The following is a 26,690-nucleotide window of genomic DNA, read 5'->3' on the forward strand; positions in this document are numbered from 1 at the left end:
TGTATGCTCCAGAAATGTTGGATATTCTCTGTTGGTTAAATTGACATAACATGCATACCAAAAGAATTATATATTACCAGTTGTCCAAGGATACAGAGTGTACCTCGGCAGATAATCATTTGTTCATTACCAGATGGCTGGTCAAACATAAAAAATGCATGCATGTCAACTAAAAACAAATGGCCCAACTGAAAGATGAATGGAGGTTGCAGACTCTCATGGCTAAATCTATCTTCTTTGCATTGAATGGAGGTGAGGGGTCAAGTCGCGATCGGAAGCTCCTCGTGTTTCTGCAAGTATAATATGTTGAAAAATACTGCATGAGATCATACAACGACCTCTAAACCATTCATTTCGTGTTTATAGGAACAAATAAAATGAATCAAGTTTGCTGTATAAACACAAGCTCGATGTTCTTGGCAAAGCCAATTGAAGCCACCCAGACTAGAAAATAATTGAAAAGACCTCAGCAGCAAAATCTAGAAACGAAGAGATTATTTGCAAGATGCCACAGCAAACCGGATCTTCTTGGCATCCCTTATGTCATATTCCTGACATAGAGCTTGCTGAGACGGTCCGTCCAGAATCTGTAGAGATGTGAATTTTCAATGATGAACTGTATGTAGGTTGCAGTGATCGAAGAAGCCACAGTGGACTTCGACATTATAATTCATGCCAGCTTGCCGCAGCAGAGCCTCTTTTCGTTGCAGACTCGGGGTGTGTTTATTTAAGCATGCGACGCGGAGCTGATCTCATGAAAAACATGAAATTCATGATTTATGTGAGGTGTGTTGTATGGTACCTCATAAATAAATAATTTTATTTTTGAGATATTATAATAATAATTATTTTTTAATTTTTTTATTTGAAAATATATTAAATTTTTTTTTAAATTTTTTTTATATCATCATATTAAAACAATCTAAAAACATAAAAATTAAATAATTTTTTAAAAATATAAAAATAAACCGGTTCTTAGTCTTGAGAATAAAGGTTGTGGTTAAGAATCTCAAACAAACTATTTCGCTAATAATTTTTTAAAATAATAATTAAAAGAATAATTATAAAAAATTATATCCTGAAGTTTCTTTTACTATTTTGGATTGTTGGTTGGGCTTGATTCGCCCAATGAATCTGATCCAAATTTTTGTAAAAGTTATTAAATGAAGTAATTCCTCTAATTATATATAAAAAAACATAACTCATATAAAAAAAATAGTTTTTCATTTATTGAATAATAATTTTTTATTTTATTTTGAATTTTCTGCGTTACTTTGATAAAATTTATAAAAAATAAATTTATAATAAAAATAATAAATTCTCACAAGTAAATTTTATTTTTTTGAATTTACATGAATAAATCATTTAAACAATGAAAGAAAAAAAAATAGAAAGAAAAAAATGGTATCCACACATGCTGCTGCGAAAGGAAGATATTCATTATAAAAAATAAAATATAATTTAATTTATAATTTAAAAATTGTTTTCCATAAACAATTCATGACAAAAATGACTTTCAAGTTAGCAATATACTTGATAATAACTATTCAAAATGTTTGTTTTTTTAGGAACGGATGAAGTATCGGTCAAAAATCACAAGCGCAAAGTTAAGTTTTTTAATTTTGATTAAATAAAAAAATATTGACTTAATTTTATAATAAATTCTATATTTAAGTCAGATAATATTTCCAACCAAATACATTTATAACTTTTATAAATCGAAAATTTAGAAAAAGAATCAAATTAATCTGTAAAAACCATATATATCCGATTAGCTTCTAGATAGGCAATCCGGAGTGCAATTTACAAGAATTTCTTTCTAGCAACTTCCACTCGGGAGGAGGATACAAGGGCGAAGATCAAGTAAAGACAAAAGAATTGGGGTCATAAAACAGTTTGTACATAACCATGAAAAAGAAAAGTGCTAAAATCCGAAAAAGACTTAAATTTCAGGGACTGAGAGAATAGTTTGGACCAAATATTTCAAACAAACGACAAAATAAACTCGACAAACACGCCCCTCAACCCCCGCGCTCTCTCCCTGTCTCTCTGCAATTTCCAGGGTTTCCTGTTTTTGATTACTCCATTCGATTAAAAAATCGGAGAGATGGTTCTATCACAGAAGATTCACGAAGCATTCAAAGGAACAGTGGAGAGAATCACAGGTCCACGCACTGTTTCTGCCTTTAAAGAGAAAGGCGTTCTTAGTGTCAGCGAATTCATTCTCGCCGGTGACAATCTCGTCTCTAAATGCCCCACTTGGTCCTGGTAATTTGCTTCTTCGCCACTTCCCCGATTTACAAAGCCTCCATCTTTTCACTGTGTAAAATTCTTCGGTTTTTTTATCATAAATTACATGCTTTAATTTTGGTCTTGATTTTGTTCTGTTTTTAATAGGGAATCTGGTGAGCCGAGCAAGAGGAAGCCTTACTTGCCTGCACAGAAACAGTTTCTGATTACTCGAAATGGTAAGTTCTGCCATTATCAGCAGTGTTCTTTTTTTTTTTTTGTATCTTCATCTATGAAGTTATTATTTTTAAATGGCAGCTAGCAATTACATAGACTTGTAATGTTCTTGTTTAGTGAAGAAAAAATACAGAGGGAAATCGTATTTCACATTGTTTTGAATGCAAAGAAAGATGCTAATTTATACTCATTCAATTTGATGAATACGTTTGCAGTTTTTGCTTTATTGTATATTGTTAATGCAAATTGTGAACTTCACTTTTAGTTCCTTGTCTACGAAGAGCTGCGTCTGTAGAAGAAGATTATGAAGCTGCTGGAGGTGAAGTTCTACTTGATAATGAAGATAATGATGGATGGCTAGCAACTCATGGGAAACCTAAAGGTATCCATTCTTGCTGGAGCTCGATATCTACAACCAATGTTTAGTCTTCTCAGCTCTGACTTTATGATTTGCATTTGGTCTAGAAACTAAAGGTGATGAGGATGAGAATGTGCCTTCAATGGAGGCTCTAGATATCAGTGTTAAAAGAATTCCTATCCAAACAAACCCTTCATACTTTGGGGGAGAGGAGGAGGAAGATATTCCTGACATGGCAGACTTTGAAGACCCTGACAATCTAATCGAATCAGATCCTGTAACTTGCTAATTCTATTCTTCACACCCTTGTTATTTTCTGGTTAGAAAGGTGGAAATATTTTTATAGTTCTCTATTCAAATTTGAGTGATGTAGGCAACACTTCAGACTACGTATCTAGTGGCTCACGAACCTGATGATGATGATAACATTCTACGCACTCGAACATATGATGTCAGCATCACGTAAGATGAATTTTGATTGATAATTTTTCCTTAAATCTGGGTGTTATAACAGCTCTAGAGCATTTTCCATGTTCTGTTGAACTATGTGATTTATCTGTGCTACAATTCTCATAGCTGAGGTCTTCATGCTTTCTTTCAAACACCAATGTAGTAGTCCAATGATGGTTGCAAGAAGTCTGAATTAATTGAAACTTGATGCAGGTTTTTAAGCCTATCATAACATGGTTTTTTTCCTTGTATCTGCAGGTACGATAAATATTACCAAACTCCTCGTGTATGGCTTACTGGATATGATGAGGTTTGTTGCCATTCTATCAAATATTTTCGACCCTTTTCAGTTGGTAGTGAGTATTAGAACAATATATTTTACCAATCAAAGATATTTTGGTGCAATGAAAATGCACATGAAGGTTGTGATCTCTATTTATTGTAGTCTGTGAAATTGATTTCTGAACATGGTTATAGGCAAGGCTGTGTCGTATTGAATTGAACTTGTTCCTGCACATCATCTACGCAGTTTGACTCATTTGCTGACTGTGTTCTTTTCTTGCATGGCAGTCAAGGATGCTTTTGCAACCAGAGCTTGTACTTGAAGATGTTAGCCAAGACCATGCACGCAAAACGGTGCTGAGATTTTTTATGCTGTTTACCAATCGATATTGTACACGCGCACAGATAGTCCCCTTTTGCTTTGGATCTGCTATTAGTAGACTGAGGAACTGTTATTTGTCTGAGTCATGATGTGGTTGAATAAAATTCTTGTGGTGTTGCGCGCATGCCTGCCTGCATCCTAGTGTGGGTGCCTGCATGACTTTACAGTACAAATAGGTCACCGTGGCTCACCAATGGCGTCAAGTGGTTGTGACCTTAAGATCCATAAAGGGGGGGGGGGGATGTGAATTTACATTTTAATGATTTCATGAGATCTCACTCTAGAATCAAAATTCTTAAAGTAATACAACCCTCCTTGCATTGCAGTGGAATTTTAAGGTTGTGGACCTTGAGTGGGGCATCATTTTAAACGTGTGTCAGTTTTTACAGAACCATTTTGCATGTGTCCGCATCACCTTATGCTTCTAAATTTTTCTCTCTCTCAAGTTGAAGTCAGATTGAGAAACTGGGAAGTCTTCCATTGGTCATTTTTCTGCTTGATATATCTCCTGACTTTTGTGTGTCATTTCATAGAGAATAAATTTATGTGTTGCTTCTTATAATCTTTTCTCCTTGTATCTAAATTGATCCTGCACAGGTAACCATTGAAGACCATCCTCACTTACCTGGGAAGCATGCATCAGTGCATCCTTGCCGACATGGGGCTGTAATGAAGAAAATTATTGATGTTCTAATGTCACGCGGGGTTGAGCCAGAAGTTGACAAGTGAGTTTTTTTTTAAAATCTTATACCAATAGAGGGAAAAATGAAATTCAATGAAATACCTATAATTGTAAGTATGTCATGGACTATTCTCACAAGAACCCAGTGAAATTAGGTTGGAGGCTTAAAGATAGGTCTGAGTGGAGCCCATATAGTTTTATCCAGAGCTTGTGTGAATTTCCTAATAACAAAATAGAATGTTCTTTTCCTAAATCAGATGAGTTTCTTACTCAGGAAGTCAAAGATAGTCACCAAATTTTGCTGGGTTAGACTACCTTGCCCAAGGCAGTTCAATTATTTGTGGTTCCCATACCTCTCTTTGATATTTTGGAAATAAACTACAGCAATAAGATCCAATGGAATTGTGACAGGAGACTCTCTAATGCTGATGGGATGCTCTGCTCTCAGACACTAGTCACCAGTTAATCTGCTTTTCTTTTCTTTTCTTTTTTTTAAAAAATAACAGAAAAAAGAAGCTGCTTATATGCAATATCAACCCGCAATAAGACATGCAACATCTCTGGATCATTTAACCTCGATCCTGTCACAGACTCTCAGCTCCCGGCCTGATGTCTCATAGTCTGTGTACTATTCAGCAACTTCTGTGGATCATTAATAGTTTTATTTGCTCAAGTTTGATTCGTTTCTGTTTTTGTACATTTAGTTTATGGCATTTTACTCTAGATCTTTAATGTCAATACATCCTTCCTGTCATTTTGTAGATATTGTGATTGCGATTACATGTCAATACATCTTTCATAATCTCCCACTTCTATTTTCCCCTTAGTTTATGGCATTTTGTTCCAGTGTACAATTTTCTTGTCTTGGTTACTATCTATGGTTCTCTGTCAATTTTTAGATTTTGTGATTGCAATTACATGTAAATACATCTTTCATAATCTCCCACTTTCATTTTTGTCTATCTCTGTGTATCTTACAATTGCAATTTCTTACTTTGTAGGTACCTTTTCTTATTTTTGAAATTTGTAGCCTCTGTAATTCCAACCATTGAATATGATTACACCATGGATTTCGATCTTGGTAGCTCAAGTAGCTGATGTGAGGTAGTTTCCATAATTAATCTCTTTCCCCCTCTCGACATTGTTCCAACATTGTTGAAAATTTTGAGCAAATTTTTTTTTTCCTTGGCGTAGTAAAATGCTATGCTTTGGAACATGTGCATGTCAAACAATTTTCTTTGCCATTGTTGTTCCTGCTCTCCAAATGAAAGAATATGCTTGTAAAAAGTATGTCAACCGGCCTGGTTGGATTCTTATTGTTGATTTACTCACTAAGCATTACCTTTGGTTTCTTGGTGTCAGTTGAGCAGATCCTTTTTAATCCTATTTCATGGGCTGCTTTCTTTTCTTCCTATACCACCCTGATCCTCCATTTAAGTTTCTTTTCTTCCTATACCACCCTGATCCTCTATTTAAGCGCACCTTGACTGAATCGCAGCACATTTCCTCATTCTTCTTGATTTGGATCAATTCTACTATTAGATCTGATCTTGTTCTCGTTGTATTACTGCCTAGGTCTTACCCTAAATACAGGATTCTTGATGATTTTCAATACAAAGGTTGTGTCACTCTGCAGAACTTCTTATTTGAACTCTCTGCTTTGAGTGATCAAGAAGCAGATACACCATCTGTACTTAATCTACGATGTTTTAATTTAGACATCGATATAACTATTTATTGAGTTTGGTGGTGATTTTTAAATGATGTTTGTTTACCCTTGCCAGGCTGAAACTGCAGTAAATTCAAGAAACACCTTCTGGGGTGTTTGCAATCATTGCACTGTACAACTTCCATAACAATTATTATTGTACATAAATCCTATAAACAATTTCTTACTGATACGCCTCAATAACTGTGAATCCCTTGTGTTCTTATGATCAAGTAATTGTTTATTTATACAATGTAAATGCACAGTTTTATTTGGATTGTTTAACGTGACAAACCATGTTCAATAAACTTAGGCAGGGTAACTTGCTCACTGCAGGAATGGTTATGATGATCTTAAGTCAGCAAAACAACCGAGTCTCGTTGTCAGTCATGTGATATAGAAACAGCTATTTATCTTGAAGTTTTTTATTTTCCCATCATGGAATGAGGGGTGAAATATAAATTATACCAAGAATAGGTGCAATACAATTCTACTAGGAAATGTTTTACGTGCCAGCTGTTTTGGTACAGGTCACTGGCTTTATTAAACTCTGACGTCAATTATATGGTACTAGCAAAAGCAGCATAATTATTTCCAAGTTAAAAGATGCTTTTGGCTAGTAATAACACATTGCACATGCAGAGGAGGCTACCCATCATTTGGTTGCCTTTGGGGACAAATTTGGCAATTAGTGTACAAAATAAAAAGAAATGGAAAAGTAACGTTAATGATTCTTTTGGGGGGTAAAATAGCAGTATGATATGATTATGATATGTGATATTTAATTAAATATTATGTTTTTGAATTGTAATATTAATTAAATGTTGTGATCGATAATCATATATGAGGCATGACAAGATAAAAATAATAATATTTAATAAATATTATATTTTTGAGAAGATAAAAATAAAAATGTGCTATTTCAGTAAAAAAAATTTAAGTAATATTATTCTATTAAAGCTTTTAGCTTACCGTGTTAATTTTAAAAAGAAAAAAACATTTATTGGGGGAGCTTCTTGAGTGCTAACACTCGTACCGTATCCACACCAAGAGCTACGTGTTAAGCAAAGCACCATCTCATAGAAATGGTCAAGCACGGGAGATAAGCCAACGGTAAGTAGTGGTTGTCTTTTTAACCGCACCCATCTATCTAGTAGAATATATAAACACATTCTACAAATCTCACTGAGGCCAGCATTGAGAAAGAGAAATGAAGGGAACTCTCTGCTTATCAATAATTTTCATCGCTCTCTTCTTCTCTGCAGACGCTAATGGCTTCCATGTAAGTACCTTAAACCCCCCCGTAACTCCAAATTATTTCCCTTTCCTCCCCCTCATATTATCTGCCATTGATCTTACGTAAATAAATTTATGTATCCATCCATTTGGACAAGATCTGATCATGTGGAATCCACATTATAGTGGATATTAATTTATTTTTTTAAAATTAAGCTATTTCTGTTTATGCCTTTGATATGCTGGCTAGATCTAGCAAATATTATTATCAACACCACCTCTTGCTCTATTGAGTAATTGAGTTTTACATAGTATTTTCCGAAATAATTTCCCAGAAAATCTCACCCATTGGATAAATGGAATTCACAAGTCCAATGGTTGAGGTTATATCTCAAGGAGTGATTTCGGAAAGATTTTCAATAGCATATATATATATATATATATTGTTGAGATTCAATATATTTTTCGTCATTAGTACTTACTAGAATCTAAATATAAGAAAACGAGAATATCAGACATTTAACAAAGATTATTGTCCAAATTTTTTTAAAAAAATTATACGTATCTTAATCTTTGGTACAAACAGGGCGGCGGCAGCGATTGTGTATACGCTCTCTACGTAAAGACTGGATCAATAATGAAGGCAGGAACAGACTCAAAAATCAGCCTGACACTAGGAGACGCACAAGGCCGATCAGTATGGGTTCCAGACCTTCAATCATGGGGTTTAATGGAGCCCAAACACGACTACTACGAGCGTGCTAACCTTGACATCTTTAGTGGCCGCGGTCCGTGCATCAGTGCACCCATATGCCGCCTAAACTTGACCTCTGATGGCCAAGGGTCTCACCATGGCTGGTACTGTGACTACGTGGAAGTCACCTCCACAGGACCACACAAGGAGTGTAGCCAGACTATCTTTTATGTTGATCAATGGCTGGCTGCTGATGTTCCACCCTTTAAGCTAACCGCCTTGCTTGATGGATGCAAAATCGGGGATGATGCCTTGAAGAAGGGAAAAAATGGGAAGTTTGCTGTGGAGAATGTTAGAGGATCTGCTTTTTCTTGAGATCAGTAGGAGAGCAATCCAGTCTACAAAACTGGATTCCTTGTAGGTCTTCGATGAGTTGGAAGACCAAATTATGCCCCACTTTGATTAACAAGAATAATTAGAATTCCTCGGTTAGTATCCCTAAAACACCCTAAAGGGTTTTGTTATCATCAGCAACAATGAGGAGCAAAACACGAGTTATGGAAATGTAATCTGTTCATAGTCACATGAATATTGGAAGAGAAGAACTGCCAAGTATGGCGGCCACCGAAACAATAGTCTGCTAAGTGTTAACAAAGTGAATAATTGATAGAAAAGAGAAAGTCAAGAGAAACGCTTCTGGATCACTGCATCCAGTCTAATTACTGGACATTTGTTCTTCTTTGAGAGGAACACTTCTGGATATTGAAAGAATGCTAGCTCCAACAATTGCGGGGGTCTCTGCGTGCTTGACCTCACAGGGTGTGAATTAGCATTGATTCTCTCTTCTGTCAAGTTACTCTCTCTCTTGTGAAGATTTTTCTTCGGACTTACTACAAATATTCCTCCCTCCTTCGAACTAAAATCATTTCTAGCCTTTTTGGTTTCCAATCCTTAGTTTTTAGTTTTGATGGTGATGATCAATCAGTAGAAAATATAAATATATATTTTTTTCAAAAATAGCTTTATATTATAAAAAAATAAAAAATATTATTATTTTAATATATTTACAAGTGAAAAATATATTTTAAAAAAATTCTTATTATACTCTAAAATATTTTAAAAAATAAAAAATATTATTTTAAAGTTATGTTAGTTTTGAGGAATCCAAAATAAAAGGAGTTTCTCGATTTAAAAAAAGATAAAAAAAAAACTGAGAAATAAGAAGTCATTTCATCATTCAAGGGAAAAAACAAATTCTTTGATTAGAAAATAAAAACAAAATCCTAAATATAAAATCTTGAGAGAAATAAACATTTTCGGATCAACACTCGAAAGGGAAGACTAGGCCATTGTGAAGCAAGTGGCCTTGAGGTATTGATTCTTGCCCGCACAATCTTTGTTTGGGCTACCCAGCTCAACTATGATTTAGCCCAAAAGACACTGAGCTCATTAACACCACCACTAAACCTAACGGTCATTAGAAAATAAATAAAATTTATCCAATAAAAAGAAAAGAAGGAACTAGCACTACGTACACGGTACTTACACCACCTCGAGTGGAAAATCGGAAACCACAAAAACTGGTTACGTCTACGCGCTCTCTCTCTCGAATAACCTTCGCGCTCTCTCTCTAAAAATAAATGGAATCTCTCGATCAAACCCCAAACCCTCATTTTCAAACCCCACAAGACCAATCCAATCCACCACCACCACCACCACCACCACCGGAAACCCTAGATTTCATCCCCGTTTGCCCTAACTCGCCCCCTCCTCCTCCAGCTGAAGAACCTCAATTTCCCGATCCCCAAAACCCACACAAAACCCTAATCTCCAATCCTCCCCAAATTGCCCCTGAAAATGGCCACAATCCCCAAACTACCACACCAAAACCCGAGATCCCCAAGTCCTTACTCTCCGAAAATGGCGTCGCTAACACAAACAGTGGTGACAGAGACTACTCTGGTGGAGAGGAGGAAACCACCAGCCGCCGCCGCCGTCGCAGTCGTTGGGACCCACCAGCGGATGCTGGTGCCGATGGTAGTAACAATAATGATTCGGGTAGCGGCACGAGGAAGCGAAAATCGAGGTGGGCTGACGACGAGCCAAAGCCCGTGATTCAGTTACCTGATTTTATGAAAGATTTTACTGGAGGTATTGAATTTGATCCGGAAATTCAAGCTTTGAATGCTAGGCTATTGGAGATTAGCAGGATGTTGCAGTCTGGTTTGCCTCTTGATGATAGACCTGAAGGAGCTAGGTCTCCTTCACCTGAACCAATTTATGATAATATGGGAATTAGGATTAACACTAGAGAGTATAGGGCAAGAGAAAGATTGAACAAAGAAAGACAAGAGATTATTTCGCAGATTATTAAGAGAAACCCGGCCTTTAAACCGCCAGCAGATTATAGGCCCCCCAAGCTTCAAAAGAAGCTTTATATACCTATGAAAGAGTATCCAGGCTATAATTTTATTGGTTTGATTATTGGGCCAAGAGGGAATACCCAGAAGAGAATGGAGCGGGAGACAGGTGGTAAAATTGTTATTAGGGGTAAGGGGTCAGTGAAGGAAGGGAGATTGCAGCAGAAGAGGGATCTGAAACCAGATCCATCAGAGAATGAGGATTTGCATGTTTTGGTCGAGGCGGAGACACAGGAGGCATTGGATGCTGCTGCAGGAATGGTTGAGAAGTTGTTGCAACCTGTGGATGAAGTCTTGAATGAGCATAAGAGGCAGCAGCTTAGGGAACTTGCTGCTTTGAATGGAACAATTAGGGATGAGGAGTATTGTAGGCTATGTGGTGAGCCAGGCCATAGGCAGTATGCATGCCCTTCACGGACCTCTACGTTTAAGAGTGATGTGCTTTGTAAGATTTGTGGCGATGGTGGACATCCAACCATTGATTGTCCCATGAAGGGAACAGCTGGGAAGAAAATGGATGATGAGTATCAGAATTTTTTGGCTGAGTTAGGTGGGACTATGCCTGAATCTGCAACTAAGCAAACTGCTACCTTAGCTTTGGAGTCAAGTGGTTCTGGAAACAATCCTCCCTGGGCTGGTAGTAATACCGGGGGTCTTGGTAGTGCGAATCAAGCAGGGCTGGGAGCAAATGGGCTCAAACCTAAAGAATATGATGATACGAATTTGTATATTGGTTACTTGCCACCCAATCTTGATGATGATGGTTTGATTGGTTTGTTTTCTTCTTTTGGTGAAATCGTGATGGCCAAGGTGATTAAGGATCGGATTACTGGTTTGAGTAAAGGTTATGGTTTTGTGAAGTATTGTGATGTTCAAATGGCTAATAATGCAATCGCAAGCATGAATGGTTATCGCATTGATGGTCGAACCATTGCTGTGAGAGTTGCTGGTAAGCCACCTCAGCCTACTGTCCCGCCAGGTCCTCCAACATCAACCATGCCTGCATACCCTATCCCAACTCAACCACTTGGTGGTGCCTATCCCTTGCAGCAGTTTACAGCAGGTGGTCCCCTTCCAAATGGTCAACCTACCAGCTATGTCGGGGCGCACGCCAGCTATAGAGGAACTCCGGTTCCATGGGGACCACCAGTTCCCTCTCCTTATGGTCCTTATGCTCCTCCTCCTCCTCCTCCTCCTCCTGGGTCAACCATGTACCCTCCCATTCCTGGACAGCCTATACCTACTTATGGTGTGCAATATCCTCCACCAGTGCAGCCAGTTCCCTCGGGCACACTGACTCAGACCGTGGCATCTAGTGAGGCTCAACAAAGCTACCCACCAGGAGTGCCATCTGAAAACAGCTTATCTGCTCCACTTGCAGCCTCAAATGTGTATGGGCACTCGATTGGTTATTCATCTTATTACAGTGCAGTTCCTCCTCCTGCTCCCCCTCCAGCAACAGACCATTCACAGGGAATGGGTAATGTGCCTTGGGCCTCAAACTCGACCATGCCACCTCCACATTCTTCTTCTGCAGAGAAAGCAAGATATGGTGCAGATGCAGAGTATGCGAAGTTTATGGCAGAGATGAAATGAGGCCAGTTGCTTTCCTAATTACTTCCAATTGAAGAGGTAAATGGAATGTCCATTTTCTTGTTGCTCGTTATGATTCCTTTGGATTCTTAACTGTGTGCATCTTACACTCGTGCATAGACTTAGACATGAGACTTCCCTTTTATAGGACTAGAGACAGTATAATTCCTATCAAAACCTGTCCATCCAACTGTTTTGTTGCATTGCTTTTCTGATCATAAAGTTCTCTTGCCTCATGGTATTGCACTTTTGTATATTTGGAAGTCATTGTTTCTTGTAGTCAAGCTCAACGGAAGTTCTATGAAACATCAGCCCTTGCAGATATTGAGTTTCATGTTTGGTATCCATGACAGAATGTTATGTGTAGGAGTTGTTGTATACTGTAGTTATTGTGAACCATTTATAATAGAACATTATTGCTTAAAAAGATGGAAAAAAACATATAACGTGGTTTTCTGTTCTTTTGTTTTTGCTAAGAAGTTGTTGTAACTAGAAAAAAATTACCATCGATGTAAGTTGACCTGGGGCAATGGAAGTTTTTAGCTTTGCATTTCACTTTTGCATTCTGGATTCTCACTTGGTGTGTTTTTTTACATCCAAAGGTATTTAAAAGGAAGGAGGTTATAACTTTTTCAGTATGTAAGTCAACCCCTTCTAAATGCAGATGAGACTGTAGATTATTTATGATTCCTTATTATTATATAATTTTCCATTTGGTTCGTTTGTGATATTCTAACCATTTACCTTCTTTGCAATGGTATTGTATGCCTTGTCATCTAGCAGTGGTAGATTGTGTGAACAACCTCTTCTGATTTATCTTTCTTTATTAAATCTAATTTCTTATGAAATGATGTTTAATCAAAACAGTTACTAAGTCAAATATGTTAGGACCAATCATAGTTTTGAGTTGTCTCACTGAAAGAAAAAAAATCTGCAGTCCACTTATCAACATGTTTTCTGTTATTTCCTTCTGTTTACATTTCTTAACCCTTTTTTGCCGTTATTGAATAATTTTGACAGGGCTGATGTTTCTTGGCGCAGCCTGATTTCTTACCTCTTGCCATGACTTTGTTGGAAGTTTGGGACTCACATCTTTAACCTTGCTGTACTGTTATCACATTTGCAGAGATATTGGCTAGCGAGTTCATACAGACACATTTTGGAGAAGCTGCTCAAATCTTATTGATATTATTATTTCTTGTTTTCTTATTGAACTTAACATTGTTTTCTTATCAATGCCTGTTGCCTCCTGTATGATGTCTCATTGCTAACTTCTACTTTTATTTGCTTAATTGAATTTTTTGGAATATCTCACTGACGGTTTTGTGTTACATTTGACATCTTTGGTGTGCTTAACCATTTCTTTTCTTGGCTTTAAATTTAATGTTATTTTTTTTATTGCTGTTCACCTTTTACTTTGAGGATAGTTGAGTTATCCTAGTTGCTATGCTGTTGAAGCTTCTTCAGGTTTGTTCATCCTATCTTTCAAGATGGTGAGTGTCTTAGAATATGAATGCCTTTTGGGTATGTGTAAGAAGCTTTCAATTCATTCTTTTTGCTTATTTGTTTTTCTCTCTCCCGTTTGCTTGTAAGGTTGTTCTGATGTCTCTTCCTAGCTTTTACGTGGCAGTTAAAAGATCTCAAATACATATTTAGTTTTGGTAGTGATTTTGTTTTTATCAAATACAATGCTATTTGATTTAGAATATAGTTGAATATGGAACCTGAGGGAGCTAAGTGTTCGTGTGAATTAAGAGAGTTATCAGTTTCCTGTTTAGCTGGTCAATGAAGTGTGATTTAGGACCCATTTAGAGCTGCAGTGCGAAAACTAGTTGTGATGCAAGCATATGCTTGTGTGATTGCAGTGCCAAAGTGGCACCTAGTGGTTTACATAAGAAAGTCTGTTAAAGATATTGCATGATGATTTGAAAGCATTATTATCTTGTCAATGGTATTTCAGATTGTTGGTAATTTCTCGAATCTTACCCTCCGTGGTATAATAAACAAAACATTTTAGCTTTGCATTTTTTCTAAGATGGAATTTGCCACCCACGGAACTTTCTATTGACCTGTTCTTGCATAGAACCTTCCTAAATTTCTGTCATTTCTTCTTACCCATTTGTACCCTTCTTGAATGTACATGCACAACTCTTTTTTGAATTACTGGTGAGCTGTGAACAGCTGTAGGTATGTTTGTTTATAATCTGTTTTCTCCAACTAGATTCTTTTGTAAAGCTTTGACTAGCAATCATAGTTCCAAATAAATAAATATCCAAAAAAAAAAAATTGAATTCTCCTTGTTAAGGAAGGATTGTGTTTTGCTCGGATAAATTGATGTGGAGCGACTTAAATATTAGTGGCAAGGAAGACTTTAGAGATGACATAATTTTACTCCATTATTCGGTAGTTCAACTATTTTATGTTCAAAACCTACCACCCTGATTGTTGGGAAGTTGAAGGGTTCGGTGTTTGCATCAATTCATTTTGTTATTGCATCAGCTGCAGGTCATAGGCACTAAGTTGTCTCATGGCGTGTATGTTCATTTCTGGTGGTAATGGCGTTGTGGTCATTTTTCTGCGGCAAGGATGTTATATACCTTGATGACTTTATTAATATTTTTCCTGGTCTATTTCATTTTACGTGCTAACTTTGTTGTGTGCAAGATGGTCAGGATTTAGTTCCATGAGACGAAAAGAAGTTGCTATCATGGGCATCATGGACCTTGTCAGATATTTGATGGTCAGCTCCCAATGTAGTGCTTAACTAGATGGTTTTAGGGATAGTAGAGGTTTAGTTCTGTCATCAAAACCTGATTCTGAAGTGGATATTGCTAATTAGCTAGCAGTCATATAAATTTCTGTAAACTGCCACTTCTGAATGTATTGATATTTAATGGTTACTGCTTCTTTGAGTTTATATTTTCCGTTGATCACATCATACTGCATTTTGTAATGGTTCGTTGATATGGGTGGTCGGATCTCTGCTACTACTTACATGCAGGCCTCCTCATTGCATGCATCACCCCGCATAATGTTCTTTGCCTGTGGCCCCCTGTTTGCTTTCTGTGATTTTTTCCCGTCCCCGTGTGTGCTCCTTTGGGATAGGTGGCTGTGGGGGCTAGTTTCGTTTTCCACCTCGCAATGCTTCAATAGTTTTTTTAATTGATATGGTTCTCTGACTGATGGTGTTCTCGAGTATGCCATGGGCATGGAACGTTCTTGATGATTTCTGCTAGATTGAAGGGATGTTTAGATTTATTGATGTCTTTTTTTTCTTTTTCTTTTTCTATTGGAATTTGCCTTCTTCAAACTGGTTATGGTATTTTGGAGAATGGCTGAATGAATTAACAAAAATACCCCTGAACCATGGCTGAAAGAATTAGCTTCCCTTGACCTCACTAACAATTAAAAAGAAAAAAGAACAAAAAAAACCATGGTTGAAAGATCATAATAAATTAGATGTCTTGGATTTAAGGGTATATATGTAATTCTACCATGTATAAAAAATAAAAATATTTTTACCTTGAACTCTTTATTTTCTTACATTTAGATGTACTTTGATTATTTTATTGTTTATAAATATGTTGAATTGATCAAAACGTCTTTATTAAGGTAATTAAATTTTCATGTGAAGAACAAAAATCACTAGTTGTGAATAGAAAAATATGAGGCTACAGTAAATTAAATTTTCATGTGAAGAACAAAAATCACTAGTTGTGAATAGAAAAATATGAGGCTACAGTAAATCAATCATGAAATTTAGTATATTTGTTATTTCAAATTCATTAAATGAATTTTAGTACTGTTGGTGTTGGTGTTTAATTTTATAAATATTTATTTTTGTTACTGTATAATTAAATAAAAAAAATTATTAAATAAAATAAGGTTATTAAACTAAGTTGAGTTTATAATCGGATCGTGGATTTGATAGATTAATATGAGTTGTTTTAATATATTATCTTCTTAATAAAAAAAAATGTTATTTTAATTTTTTAAAAATTAAAAAAGTCAAACTATCAATCATTCAAATTATTTTTTTTATGTGCTTAGACTTTTAATTTTATCAAATTTTTTAAAAAATTTATCAAATTAATCCAGCTATATATAACAACTCCCGGTACAACCTTTTAGTCCTTCAATTCTTTTTTATATATATAAAAAAATTAATTCTACCAACAACATAATACAGTTAGTAATCTAGTTCACACTATTACACTGTAGGGTTCATATTAATTAATTTTCTTATAATCTTTTTTCTCGAATCCAATGGCTTTTTAAACTTTCTCCAATGCGAATACTAAGTAGGTCCGTTCGCGTTGAAATCACAATGAGACAGTGATTTTGAGTGACAATATTCAATTCCATTACAAAGTTCCTTGACAATTCTTTCTCTTACAAGATTGTAGAGTAGATAAACCAAAACATTTACAGGTTTTTTCTTTAGTATTTCCTCCCTGATTGAGAGTTGTATGAAAGAGTCATGTGATTGTCGCGTGACTATAATTGGTCCTCCATAAAGCTTATTTACTTTTATCTTATTAAGGTTAATCATCATGGTCGAGATTGGACGTCACATGGTTAGTATTCTTCACCATAACAAATGGAGAATGGTGGATCGTCACGAAGAATTCTTGAAGGCTGTCCGTCCGCTTAGCTTATCCTCCGAGGTCGAATATATATAATTAATAACTATTATTGCATAAAATGATATTACTATTATATTTAAGGGAAATACAAAGATTTAAAAAATTCAACTGAAATCAAGAATTTTTTTTCCATTAATGGATGGATACGAGGGTACTCATATTAAATTCCCCAAATTTTATAACTTTAGGATCGAATTTATAAAATCATGTCCACAAGTTTAATTTCTGATTTCATACAAAGACAAGTCACAAATGGGTGTACGATAATAATTTTAGATTGTATATATATATATATATATAAATGTAAGGACCAGTCAAACATGTCTTATAGCCTAGTGTGCAAGACATTGTCACGCTATTGGCGAGGCCTCGAGTTCGAACCCTACGGTTTTGCGTTTTGAGTCCTTTTCCTTTCCATTTTCATCTTCTCGTCTGCTTCATCGTCATCATCAAGCTTCAAGCCATGGACGATCAAGTAGATCCATCTTCTCCTTCTCGCACAAAGGTATCAATCAATCATTTTACTAAGAATCAATGATTTCTCGTTTGATTGTTTAGGATTGTGTTGAATGGATAGTTCAGATCTGAAAGTAATAATTCTTAACAAAAAGTGAACTGACTGCAGCTTAAGTTCAAGCCTAAACTTCCGCGTAGACAGAGAAGACCCTCCGTCCCCAAAACGTAATTCCGCTTCTATTCTCCGTACAGTATTTGATTGAAATCTTCTTCTTCTCTTTGTCATAAAAGGTTAGATTAATTTTAGTTTTCATGTGTGGTGTTGGATGTGGAAAATGCAGTGAAGAGATCAATGATGACAGGAGGAGAAACGAGGATGAAGAAGCTGCCCAGGCTCAGATGCTCATCCACAAATTCAATGTATGTGTGCAGATCATGTGCTGTGTTCTCTCTTTGCTTCAACCCAAATATGGTGTTTGGGTTTTTCATCTTGGCCTTATCATCTACCATTTCTTTCATTTGCCCTATAGAATTGCAGCGTCTTTAGTCAACTTTCTTATTTTTATTTAACCATTGCGACCCACCCAAAAGACAAAAGATTAATTAATTATTCCTTCATGCGCCTTAATTTTTACGAAAATCACAATCCGAAACCGGACCCACCCCGTTCATTCAACCATTCGGATCTTTCGGCATGGTCGTGCCTTGTGACTAGTCAGTCAGTCATGTACACAGCAGCCATCCTTGTTGCTCTTCTTCTAACTATGTGAAGCAATTACTGTGTAATCAATTTAGTAGTAGCAGTCGTCGTAGGAGTCTAAGAAAAATAACCTATTTCTAACCAATCCACAAAAATCCCAGGACAGCCTGCATTTGTTTTTGCTTTCAAAAATTGTTTTTGAAATTTTTTTTCTTCAAATTATTATTTTTTATTTATTTTATATCGTTTTGATGTATTCATATAAAAATAATTTTTTTAAAAATAAAAACAATATTATTTTAATACATTCTTAATAAAAAACACTTTAAACGATCGCTTTCACAATTCCAAATACTACCTTGTTATTCTGTGCATTTCCCCCGTGGACTAATTTTATGCAGTATCCTAAGCTTAATAAATGCTACAGTCTAATATGGCAATTTATTTATTTATGTTCTTAGCTCAACTGTGATTTGCTTGTGCAGGAAAATCTCAGAAGACAAGTCCCTAAAGAAAAGAAACGTAATCTCTCTTTAGCTTGGACATTCTATTATGTCTTATCATTTGCGTTTCATCTTTCTTCTGTTTTGTTTATGTTAACTAAGTTTGCTTGCATGGACTAAGCTTCATTGTCCAACGTCATGTTGATTTGGCTAAAGCCCTTTCCGTTGGGAATTCAGTCAGCAACTGGAATATGTTAGCAGCAATATGTGTCTCATGGGATTTAGGGCACCGTGCTTCTAATTAGTGTTCTCTCTCAGTCCATTTAGCTTGCTTCCTTGCATACTAAGCTTTAAGATGCTAAAATTTTATGATATCGGTGCCTATATTCAGAAAAATTAGTGCTGCTTGTAATGATTGAGTCTGCAACCTTGTGGTTGCAAGCTTTAGGCTATACCATCTCAATAAGCATTGACCCCTAATTGTTCGTGATTCTATATGCTTCACAATTTCTGATTAGAAACTCAAGAACAGTTAAATGAAAATAATTTGTGTTCTGTTACTCGATAGCTTTTGTTGACGGTTTAACCATCCTTGTAATAATTGGAATAAGATACAATGCTTGAGATGGGCCAGATTTCCCAGTCAAATCTGCACTACTAGATGAATAATTTTGGGATGGGTTAATTTAAAATATTGTTACTGTGATATCAATCATCGTTATCCACTCATGTTTGAAGTTCACACCTGCAGCTCAAGTGCAAGTTGCTTTCGGGCCAGGTGCCCCGTCACCACCTCTTTTGATAAGGAAATATAATGTTCCTGTGCATGAGAACACTGGTAGCAGCTGGTCAGGGACAGAAGACACCAGGGATGATGATGGGAAAATTTTTGTGCCTCCTTCAGCTGCCAGAGTAGATGGGGCTGTCAATCCGTTATCCCTGAAAGGGAAGAGACGATATAAAGAACCTTGGGTAAGGGTTCTATCAGTCCCTCTCTCTTTCAGTCTCTCTTCCATCGCATGGATACTAAGATCTGGTTTTTGTGATGCTGTTGCAGGATTACCACCATATCTATTATCCAAATACTCTTCCTTTGAGGCCGCCTTACTCTGGTGACCCTAGTAAGTTTTTAGATGCATCTAGAAGAGAACAATATATTCTTAGCATGGTTGCTGAAAGCACTTTTGAACCGAATTTCTCTGTTTCCATTTCCCTGAAGTTCTAAAATAATAAACTTCCTTGATGTTGTTGTTTTATGACACGTCATGTTAGACTGTTCCATTTTCTTTTTGCCTAGCTTTAATTGCTAATATCAACATTTTGATATTGCTGGAACATTGTACCAGTGAAAATCTTTTTAATGTTAGGATCTCCTCAAAATTATGGTTAGAAAAAACAACGAGCTTAGTTCTCAAAACCCCAATTGGTTCTATCTCATGCAATTAATTAATGCCACGACTACTCACAAGAACTAGAGTTTTCATAAGTGCAGAGATAGCCCAAGAATTTTCTGTTGCCTTTTATCTTTAATGCCTTGTTGTTAGGTGTCATTCTGTAATGCTGAGCACAATATGCTTGTTTTTGCTTTTAGAGCTTCTTGACGAGGCTGAGTTTGGGGAGGAAGCAAGGAACTTGGAGTATGATGAGACTACTATTAATCCTGCTTCTGATCTTGGGCTGTTGGTTGGTGTTCGCATTTATATATTCCTTGCTTTGAAATTTTATCAGTTTTCATTTTTGTAACTAGCATCCTAGTTAAAATTAACTGGTGATTGGTGACAGGAGGAGTGTGACAATGAAAGGTTATTTTTCTTCCAAGTTCCTGAGAAGCTGCCCTTCTTGAAGCGATCAGCAAGTGCAAAAGGAAAAGAGAAAGCTGATATGTCAATGCCATCAGAAAGCAAGAGTGCTGCTAGGAAGACCAGTTTTGAAGAATTGCCAAAGGGATATATGGGCAAAATGCTGGTTTACAGGAGTGGAGCGATCAAGCTTAAGCTTGGCGATGCACTATATGATGTAAGTCATGTTACACATTCTCTTTGCACATGTACATGCAAGTGCATTCTCGCAAACAGACTTATTTGGCTACTCGTTACATAAAGATAATGAATGGACTTAAGTTATCTTGCATTGTCTCTGTTCACCTGGTTTTTGAGACCTCAAATCAGATAGATTCTATAGGACATTAGGACCTCATACTAGATTTGCATCACAAATTTACAATCCTGAAAAGAGTTTTAAGTCAACTACTCCCAGTGTTCGTCAATATACTTGAAGGAAATCTATTTTCATCGTTTATTGAAGTTGCATATTTTGAATTTAATGCTCTTACTGGTTATAACTTATCAATTAGGTGGCAGGTTTAGGTTCTTATTGTATCAGCCAGATTTGGCACAGTTCTCCATTTCTTATTGTAGCGGCCAAATTTGGCTCAGTTCCTGCTGGAATCCTGCTTTAAGAATCAGAAATGTTTTTTTTTTTTTAATTCGTGAAACTGGTTATTTTTTTCATAAATAAATGTGTGAATTCTCAATTCTTTATGCATGTCATTTCATGAAGTGAAAAGGCATTGTGCATCCTTTATCCTCAAACTAACAGGGATAGATTTCCATTACCATCTATAATTACGAGTTTCTGCTCAAGACATTCAAAAGAGCGACCACTTTATCATAGGTCTTAAAGGAAAGCGGAATACTACATTTATCTTTTGTTTTCGTTACACTCGATTCACTGCTCTTAATGGGCACCGCAGAAGATGTTGATGCCTCTGCTCTAAATTAGAAACTGCATCAAACCATGTGTTTTTCTCTTTGTTCTCAGTTTTAACATTAGATTTACTATGTGCAGGTTTCACCAGGCTCAGAGTGTACATTTGCTCAAGATGTTATGGCGATCAACACTGCAGGTAAAGATTGCTGCGCTATTGGAGAGCTTGGGAAACGTGCTGTTGTAACTCCTGATATTGAATTTAACTTGAACTCTGTGATCAACTTGGACTAGAATGCAAATAATAGACGCATTAGCTGTAGGAATGGTACATACAGCACGGTAGAGAAATATGGCAGACCTAGCAGCAGTATGTGTATAAGAAGTAAGGAATTAGGGTTAGGGTCTTTCTGACTGGGTAGCAAATGAATCGATCTTGGGCGTTTGCAGGATGTCTTTCTTGACCTTTATGTCCTTCATACATTCTTAAGGTCAATAGAAAAAATTATCCCTTTTGCATAAGGATGGAATAATCCATGTTGAATGCATTGTGTGTTCATGTTGCCTCCGGTTCAGCACAGAAATTGCATGGTCTTCTTCTATATCCAAAGGCAAGTTGCCAGCGGTATCCAAAATAACCTGCACAAAGAACCAAGTGGTCATTTTGAAGTAGAACCCTAGGGTAAATTCACAAGTGTTTGATCACATAAAGTTAAAACTTTGGGAACAAATAAGTTTGTCCAACAAGGAGGAAAGACGAGGTAAACAGGCACCTCGGGCAAGTAGGCATTCTTCATCCTTCTGTGAAGATCTAGGTTTAGGTTTGGAATTCTTGTACGGTCGGTCTGTTGCAATGTATAAAACCTTTGAACACCCATTTCCCATCACTGGACACAGACTCTTGCTGGTATGTTATCTAAAAGAATCATGCAATTGGGTGATTTATAACAGTAAAGCAAATATTCTTTCTTCACTTTTTTTTCTCCTGCTCTTTGCAACAGCAATCTCCAGCTCGCATGGCCTTGGCTTCATGGTTTATCATGTTAGCCCTACTATGTTCACGTAGTTCCATCTAAGTAGCGTCAGTTTAGCAACTGCCTTGACGAAGTTTGGTATCCTTCCTCTCCAAGATGCAGATATTTCTCGTATTTCTTCCTTGAAGATACGATCGTCATCCACCGTTTACCCCATGGAAACCAGTCCTCCGCTGCAGGAGTGATTTGGTTGAGCTGTTCGTGCCAAATATGATCTCCAAATCATGTCATCCCGCCAGCGGAAATAATTTACAGACATGTATAGAGAGACACCAATAATGAAAACACAAACGTCGATTCGATGAAACATGAATCTGGCAACGCCAACCCACTTGACAAGCTATGGTTGCTTAACAAAACCAGCTTTAAGTTTCACAAATCCAAAATATATGCACATGACCTGCCAAGAGGATTCAAGTCTACTGGGAGTAACTCTCTTAGCAAACAACTGTATAATTCATTACATAAGGATATACATATACTACCAAATCCACAAGAATAAATTGAGCTAAAGGACTCGAGTTATGCAACCCAATCGGGACCTTCCACAGCACCACGGGGAGAATACTACTTGTCATGTCGTCAAATTATGGTCACGCCTTCTGGGCTCGAGTCACAACCACAATCAGCAGGACTATTAAGGAAAGCAGGAATGAGCTTCTCAGCTTGTCCTCAAATGGATCCTTGGTGCCTGCTGACGTCTTCTCACCAGCTGGTGGCTTAAAAAACTCGTTCACCAGTTTTGTTATTGTCTCAAATACTTCCATGGCTCTCGCTCGTGTGTTGTCAAATATCCACTTGACAAAATTCAAAGCTGGATTGGATTCTTTGCCAGTCTCATCCAAGCTCTCAGAAGTTGGTGGATCAGTGTTTTCATCTGCAGATATCATGGAAATCACAATATTAAGTGCAAGAGCATTACTACTAATAATCCTGAATGTGACTCTGTAAGAATGTCATAATTGCTCTGTGTGCTGTGCATGGAAAACAAACATGCATCTGGATGCAGGCCTGCTGTGAGCCTGTGATAGGCATTGATGTGTTTGCAGATCATATATATAATACGGGTGCCTTAACCTCCAAAGACAGACTTCAAGTATGAAATGTAAGTTTTAACATACAATGAGACTGATCCTAAATTTGTTAGGTCACCACCAGCTATTTTTTGAAGATAAAATAATAGAATTGAGTATGAGCATAGTCCGAGTTGAAGTAGAATTTCTAAGAGCTGGTTTTTCTTCTATATATAATTTACACTATTTTATGACAGATACAACTTCTCTTAGCTCCTGCTTAGAATTATTCTTAAGTTCCAAAAGAAAAGGAAAACAATGAATAATTCCAAAGCATGAAGTTCTAATGAAAAGTTCTGAAGCCAGATCAAGGTTCATCTTAAACTGCAGGACAATACTTCATAATGTAAGCATATAAAGGTTAGCCCGATACATTGAACACATGACAATCGAAAGTGTTGTTTTAAAGTGTGAAAGACCCCCTGGCATACTTTTGTTATTATCAACTAGGAAAGACATGACTTCAACTCAAAAGTTTTATATTACCGAACCCCATACCAACCTGCATAGTAGGTTTCCCGCAGCTCCCGAACGACAGCATTATTCAAAACAGCATCCCAAACAGCTTTATCAGAAGATAATGAGACAACCATTTTCTGCACAGAAAGGTGCATCCTCAAAATATAGATAGTAGATCAAACTATACCAAAAGATTAAAAAAAGGTAACATGCTACCGCTTTTTCCACCACTTCTCTTAAAAGGAAAAGGATTTCTTTTAGACTGAATAACCATGAAATTAAAATTCATGCAACTAAACTTCTGATATATAATTGTCAACAACATTAGGCACCTGAACAGATGACTCTGTCTGCAACAAACGGAAAGCTTCATGAACTCTCTGAGATCCATAACAGAGCAGTGCTCTTGGATCACACGGAACAGGAGAGGGCTCCTTCCAATCTAACTCTGACCCAACTGAAGAAACTCGGTTCAGCAAGGTTGGGCCTGAAATTTGATAAGCTAAATCCTTGTCCACAGTGCATGAAAATTTATCTCTAATGAGTTGGGAATGCGAGGGGGCATCCAATACACTGCAATATAACAAGCCGAGAAACAGCTTACACATTCAGCTTGTAACTATCAAGGAAACACCAATTTTTCACAAATTTAAAGTTGATTTACTTCTCCCTCTAGAGAGGAGATAACATTTAAGTGATAGAACACAATAATTTCATCTATATCACAGCAATTAGAAGATTACGGTGGCAAAAATGAAAGGTTTATTTTAAAGCCAGAAATCCAATTAAGGAAGTGAAATGAAATTAAAAACACATCCCAAAGTTTAGATTGTTTTCACAGTTGCTGAAGATAAGCATCCAAAGTTCAACCAAGAAAGACAAAGGGTGAAACAGTATCTTGCATATTCGCAAACAAACTACATTCAGATAAAATTTAGGAGCAGTGGCACGACATGTAAGAATATGTTTTTCTACTATATTAAAGATTTAATCTTCTAAGGCTCTACTATTCCGTTGCTTCCGAATACAGGCTGCTGCCTTTTGGTGTTGGACTATGACAAGGAAGTTCTGGGTCACGGTTTTGTTAGGCTATTTCTAATTTGCCGTCACAAAACCAGATCAGCATGGCATTTTCTAAGCATCATAAAATACATGATACTTTCTGAACTGTTTAATTACTTTCTTTTTGTTTCTTCATTTTGACACTTACTGTTCCTAATTCTCATTTCTCTTGGCAAAATCAACCTCGTAAACAAAATGCAAACAGACCGAATCTTATTTTTTTAGGGGAAACTTGGGTCAAGTTAAGCAGATGAAACAGGATGAGAATTAAATAATAGAAGCACTGTTTTACTGGTCTTGACACATCACATAGCAGCAGCTTGGTTATAAGTATCAACGTGCAAATAAATTTTGTAAACAGTGCCGTGACAATTCCAATAGCCCAAGTTTTCTTTTGAATCTTCCTTGGGTTTTCAGAACTTTTTCTGACTAGGAAATATAAGGTGTGATCTAGTAGATAGCGTTAATATTTAACCTATCACCATCTCCATCACCATCTCCATCATCCCCATTATAAGAAGAATGACTGTTATATTACATTTGAGGCAATCATGCTAGATTTCTTACACCTGTTCCAAGGAACACTTGTTGAGATGGGCTTGGGGACTTTGTCAAACCTATCACCATCACCGTGACCAAACGCCACATCGCCAACCAACCAACTAATTATCACCGATAATAAAACTTGATTCTTACTGTTTCGACCCTCAAAATTATCAATTACGAAAGCACAATAGCACCTAAATTGTAATTGCATCCTCCACAAACCGAGTAATTGTTCTATGGACCACACCAATCATATTTAATATAGTCTACAGACTGGGCAATAATTTTTCCCTCTAGAACTGCTAAGTCATGACTTCAAAAATCCGGGCCAAGCATGGCACCCTGTGGAGTCTCCCGCGCACGGTTTGGATTATTTCGGCTGCGGTTTACCATCCTTCCTTTTCCCACACAGTCAGAAATGAAACAGTGTGCGTGTGTGTGTGTGTGTAAGTAGTAGTAATCAGTAATTTCTTCTGTCGAATTTAGCACACACGAAAGCAAAGATTGCAAAAACTAGATGAATAAATTACAAAAACTAAAATCAAGAGCAGTGCGCTTATATATAATGAAACCAAGCATACAGTGAGCGTGATGAAAGAGAGCAACCACACAATTAAACTAAAAAGAAAAAGAAAAGAAACTCACTGGGTAAGGGCAGTGACAGCTCCATGAACTTCGTCAATGGAAGGAACAGGACCAAAAACAAAATCATCATCAAACCCAACAGGCCTCTCCTCGTCACTCCCGTCATCAACAGAAACCCAGTCGTAATCATCACAGTGGGAGACAGAAAAAGGAGACCAGGAAGTGGGACCTGGTCCACCAGAATCAGCGGGTATTGGAAGACTGAGAGCGGAGCCAGAAGAAGAAAGAGACAAATTATTAGGGGGAATTAGCTTTCGGGTTCCCCTGGGTGAAGTAACAGTAGTAGTGGTACTAGAGTTAGGAGATGATGAGTTGGTAGTAGAGATGGGTTCCTGAAGATGGGTAACACCAGCCCTAGCAACAGCACGGCCAAAGACCCTTAACACGCTGCCTCCTCCGCTTCCACCGCCCATGCCTGTGCCTCCACCGAGCATGATAGTTTAGTTTAGTTTAGTTTAGTTTAGTTTAGCTTGAAGTGTGTGTGGTGGAGAGAGTGAAGTGGTGTTTGGGATTGGATGGAGTAAGGAGTTTGTATGTGAATGTGTGCAGGTAAAGTTATCTTGGCTGTCTATCCCTTCCCTTCAGAATTTGAATTTGTGGAGACTTTTTTATGGATGCCATTGTGCTTGGCTCTCCTTTTGTTTTCTTT

General features: G+C 36.9%; 5 protein-coding genes and 1 long non-coding RNA gene across 10 annotated transcripts; 5 read left to right on the top strand and 1 right to left on the bottom strand.

The window, feature by feature from the left end:
• The first annotated feature begins 55 nt into the window (after positions 1-55).
• LOC133702264 (uncharacterized) lies at positions 56-872 on the top strand. Its single transcript, XR_009843700.1, has 2 exons — positions 56-252; positions 367-872. It is a non-coding gene; the product is annotated as an uncharacterized LOC133702264 (long non-coding RNA).
• A 1,113-nt stretch (positions 873-1,985) lies between these two features.
• Positions 1,986-6,636, top strand: LOC133700751 (autophagy-related protein 3-like). 5 transcript variants are annotated; one of them, XM_062124398.1, is made up of 10 exons: positions 1,987-2,268; positions 2,398-2,468; positions 2,732-2,848; positions 2,932-3,101; positions 3,198-3,286; positions 3,533-3,584; positions 3,845-3,910; positions 4,536-4,663; positions 5,622-5,724; positions 6,405-6,636. In XM_062124398.1, exons 1-9 carry the CDS (start codon positions 2,108-2,110, stop codon positions 5,716-5,718), a joined length of 951 nt encoding a protein of 316 aa, XP_061980382.1. In that variant the 5' UTR covers positions 1,987-2,107; the 3' UTR covers positions 5,719-5,724; positions 6,405-6,636. The 5 variants fall into 5 exon arrangements, with proteins under 5 accessions (XP_061980381.1, XP_061980384.1, XP_061980382.1 ...); XM_062124399.1 differs by lacking the exon at positions 6,405-6,636 and adding an exon at positions 6,196-6,398; XM_062124397.1 differs by lacking the exons at positions 5,622-5,724; positions 6,405-6,636 and adding an exon at positions 4,895-5,429 and having other exon boundaries at positions 1,986-2,268.
• Positions 6,637-7,463: 827 nt separating this feature from the next.
• Positions 7,464-8,977, top strand: LOC133702284 (PLAT domain-containing protein 3-like). The gene is made up of 2 exons (XM_062126597.1): positions 7,464-7,610; positions 8,151-8,977. The coding sequence occupies exons 1-2, from the start codon at positions 7,539-7,541 to the stop codon at positions 8,631-8,633; spliced, it is 555 nt and encodes a 184-aa protein (XP_061982581.1). The 5' UTR covers positions 7,464-7,538; the 3' UTR covers positions 8,634-8,977.
• An 804-nt stretch (positions 8,978-9,781) lies between these two features.
• LOC133702283 (splicing factor-like protein 1) lies at positions 9,782-15,188 on the top strand. The gene is made up of 2 exons (XM_062126596.1): positions 9,782-12,310; positions 13,292-15,188. Exon 1 carries the CDS (start codon positions 9,899-9,901, stop codon positions 12,272-12,274), a length of 2,376 nt encoding a protein of 791 aa, XP_061982580.1. The 5' UTR covers positions 9,782-9,898; the 3' UTR covers positions 12,275-12,310; positions 13,292-15,188.
• A 2,067-nt stretch (positions 15,189-17,255) lies between these two features.
• On the top strand, positions 17,256-21,744 carry LOC133701785 (DNA-directed RNA polymerase III subunit rpc4-like). The gene is made up of 9 exons (XM_062125873.1): positions 17,256-17,422; positions 17,543-17,598; positions 17,715-17,793; positions 18,559-18,595; positions 19,268-19,488; positions 19,574-19,637; positions 20,108-20,199; positions 20,299-20,532; positions 21,364-21,744. Exons 1-9 carry the CDS (start codon positions 17,381-17,383, stop codon positions 21,514-21,516), a joined length of 978 nt encoding a protein of 325 aa, XP_061981857.1. The 5' UTR covers positions 17,256-17,380; the 3' UTR covers positions 21,517-21,744.
• A 788-nt stretch (positions 21,745-22,532) lies between these two features.
• Positions 22,533-26,690, bottom strand: LOC133701784 (uncharacterized). Its single transcript, XM_062125871.1, has 4 exons — positions 26,042-26,690; positions 24,121-24,361; positions 23,832-23,925; positions 22,533-23,133 (listed from the first exon to the last, which is right to left on the bottom strand). The coding sequence occupies exons 1-4, from the start codon at positions 26,473-26,475 to the stop codon at positions 22,850-22,852; spliced, it is 1,053 nt and encodes a 350-aa protein (XP_061981855.1). The 5' UTR covers positions 26,476-26,690; the 3' UTR covers positions 22,533-22,849.

Source organism: Populus nigra, chromosome 8 (assembly GCF_951802175.1).
Source record: "Populus nigra chromosome 8, ddPopNigr1.1, whole genome shotgun sequence".
NCBI lineage: Eukaryota > Viridiplantae > Streptophyta > Magnoliopsida > Malpighiales > Salicaceae > Populus > Populus nigra.

Excerpts from the sequence above, each read along its gene's own strand:
- LOC133702283 (XM_062126596.1), top strand. The coding sequence starts at position 9,899 with ATGGAATCTCTCGATCAAACCCCAAACCCTCATTTTCAAACCCCACAA.
- LOC133701784 (XM_062125871.1), bottom strand. The coding sequence starts at position 26,475 with ATGCTCGGTGGAGGCACAGGCATGGGCGGTGGAAGCGGAGGAGGCAGC. Across the intron at positions 24,362-26,041 it reads GCTGTCACTGCCCTTACCCA|TGTATTGGATGCCCCCTCGC; the intron begins GTGAGTTTCTTT and ends GTTATATTGCAG. Across the intron at positions 23,926-24,120 it reads AGACAGAGTCATCTGTTCAG|AAAATGGTTGTCTCATTATC; the intron begins GTGCCTAATGTT and ends CTTTCTGTGCAG.
- LOC133701785 (XM_062125873.1), top strand. The coding sequence starts at position 17,381 with ATGGACGATCAAGTAGATCCATCTTCTCCTTCTCGCACAAAG. Across the intron at positions 18,596-19,267 it reads AGTCCCTAAAGAAAAGAAAC|CTCAAGTGCAAGTTGCTTTC; the intron begins GTAATCTCTCTT and ends TCACACCTGCAG. Across the intron at positions 19,638-20,107 it reads GCCTTACTCTGGTGACCCTA|AGCTTCTTGACGAGGCTGAG; the intron begins GTAAGTTTTTAG and ends TTTTGCTTTTAG.
- LOC133702284 (XM_062126597.1), top strand. The coding sequence starts at position 7,539 with ATGAAGGGAACTCTCTGCTTATCAATAATTTTCATCGCTCTCTTCTTC. Across the intron at positions 7,611-8,150 it reads CAGACGCTAATGGCTTCCAT|GGCGGCGGCAGCGATTGTGT; the intron begins GTAAGTACCTTA and ends TGGTACAAACAG.
- LOC133700751 (XM_062124397.1), top strand. The coding sequence starts at position 2,108 with ATGGTTCTATCACAGAAGATTCACGAAGCATTCAAAGGAACAGTGGAG. Across the intron at positions 3,102-3,197 it reads ATCTAATCGAATCAGATCCT|GCAACACTTCAGACTACGTA; the intron begins GTAACTTGCTAA and ends TGAGTGATGTAG. Across the intron at positions 3,287-3,532 it reads ACATATGATGTCAGCATCAC|GTACGATAAATATTACCAAA; the intron begins GTAAGATGAATT and ends TTGTATCTGCAG.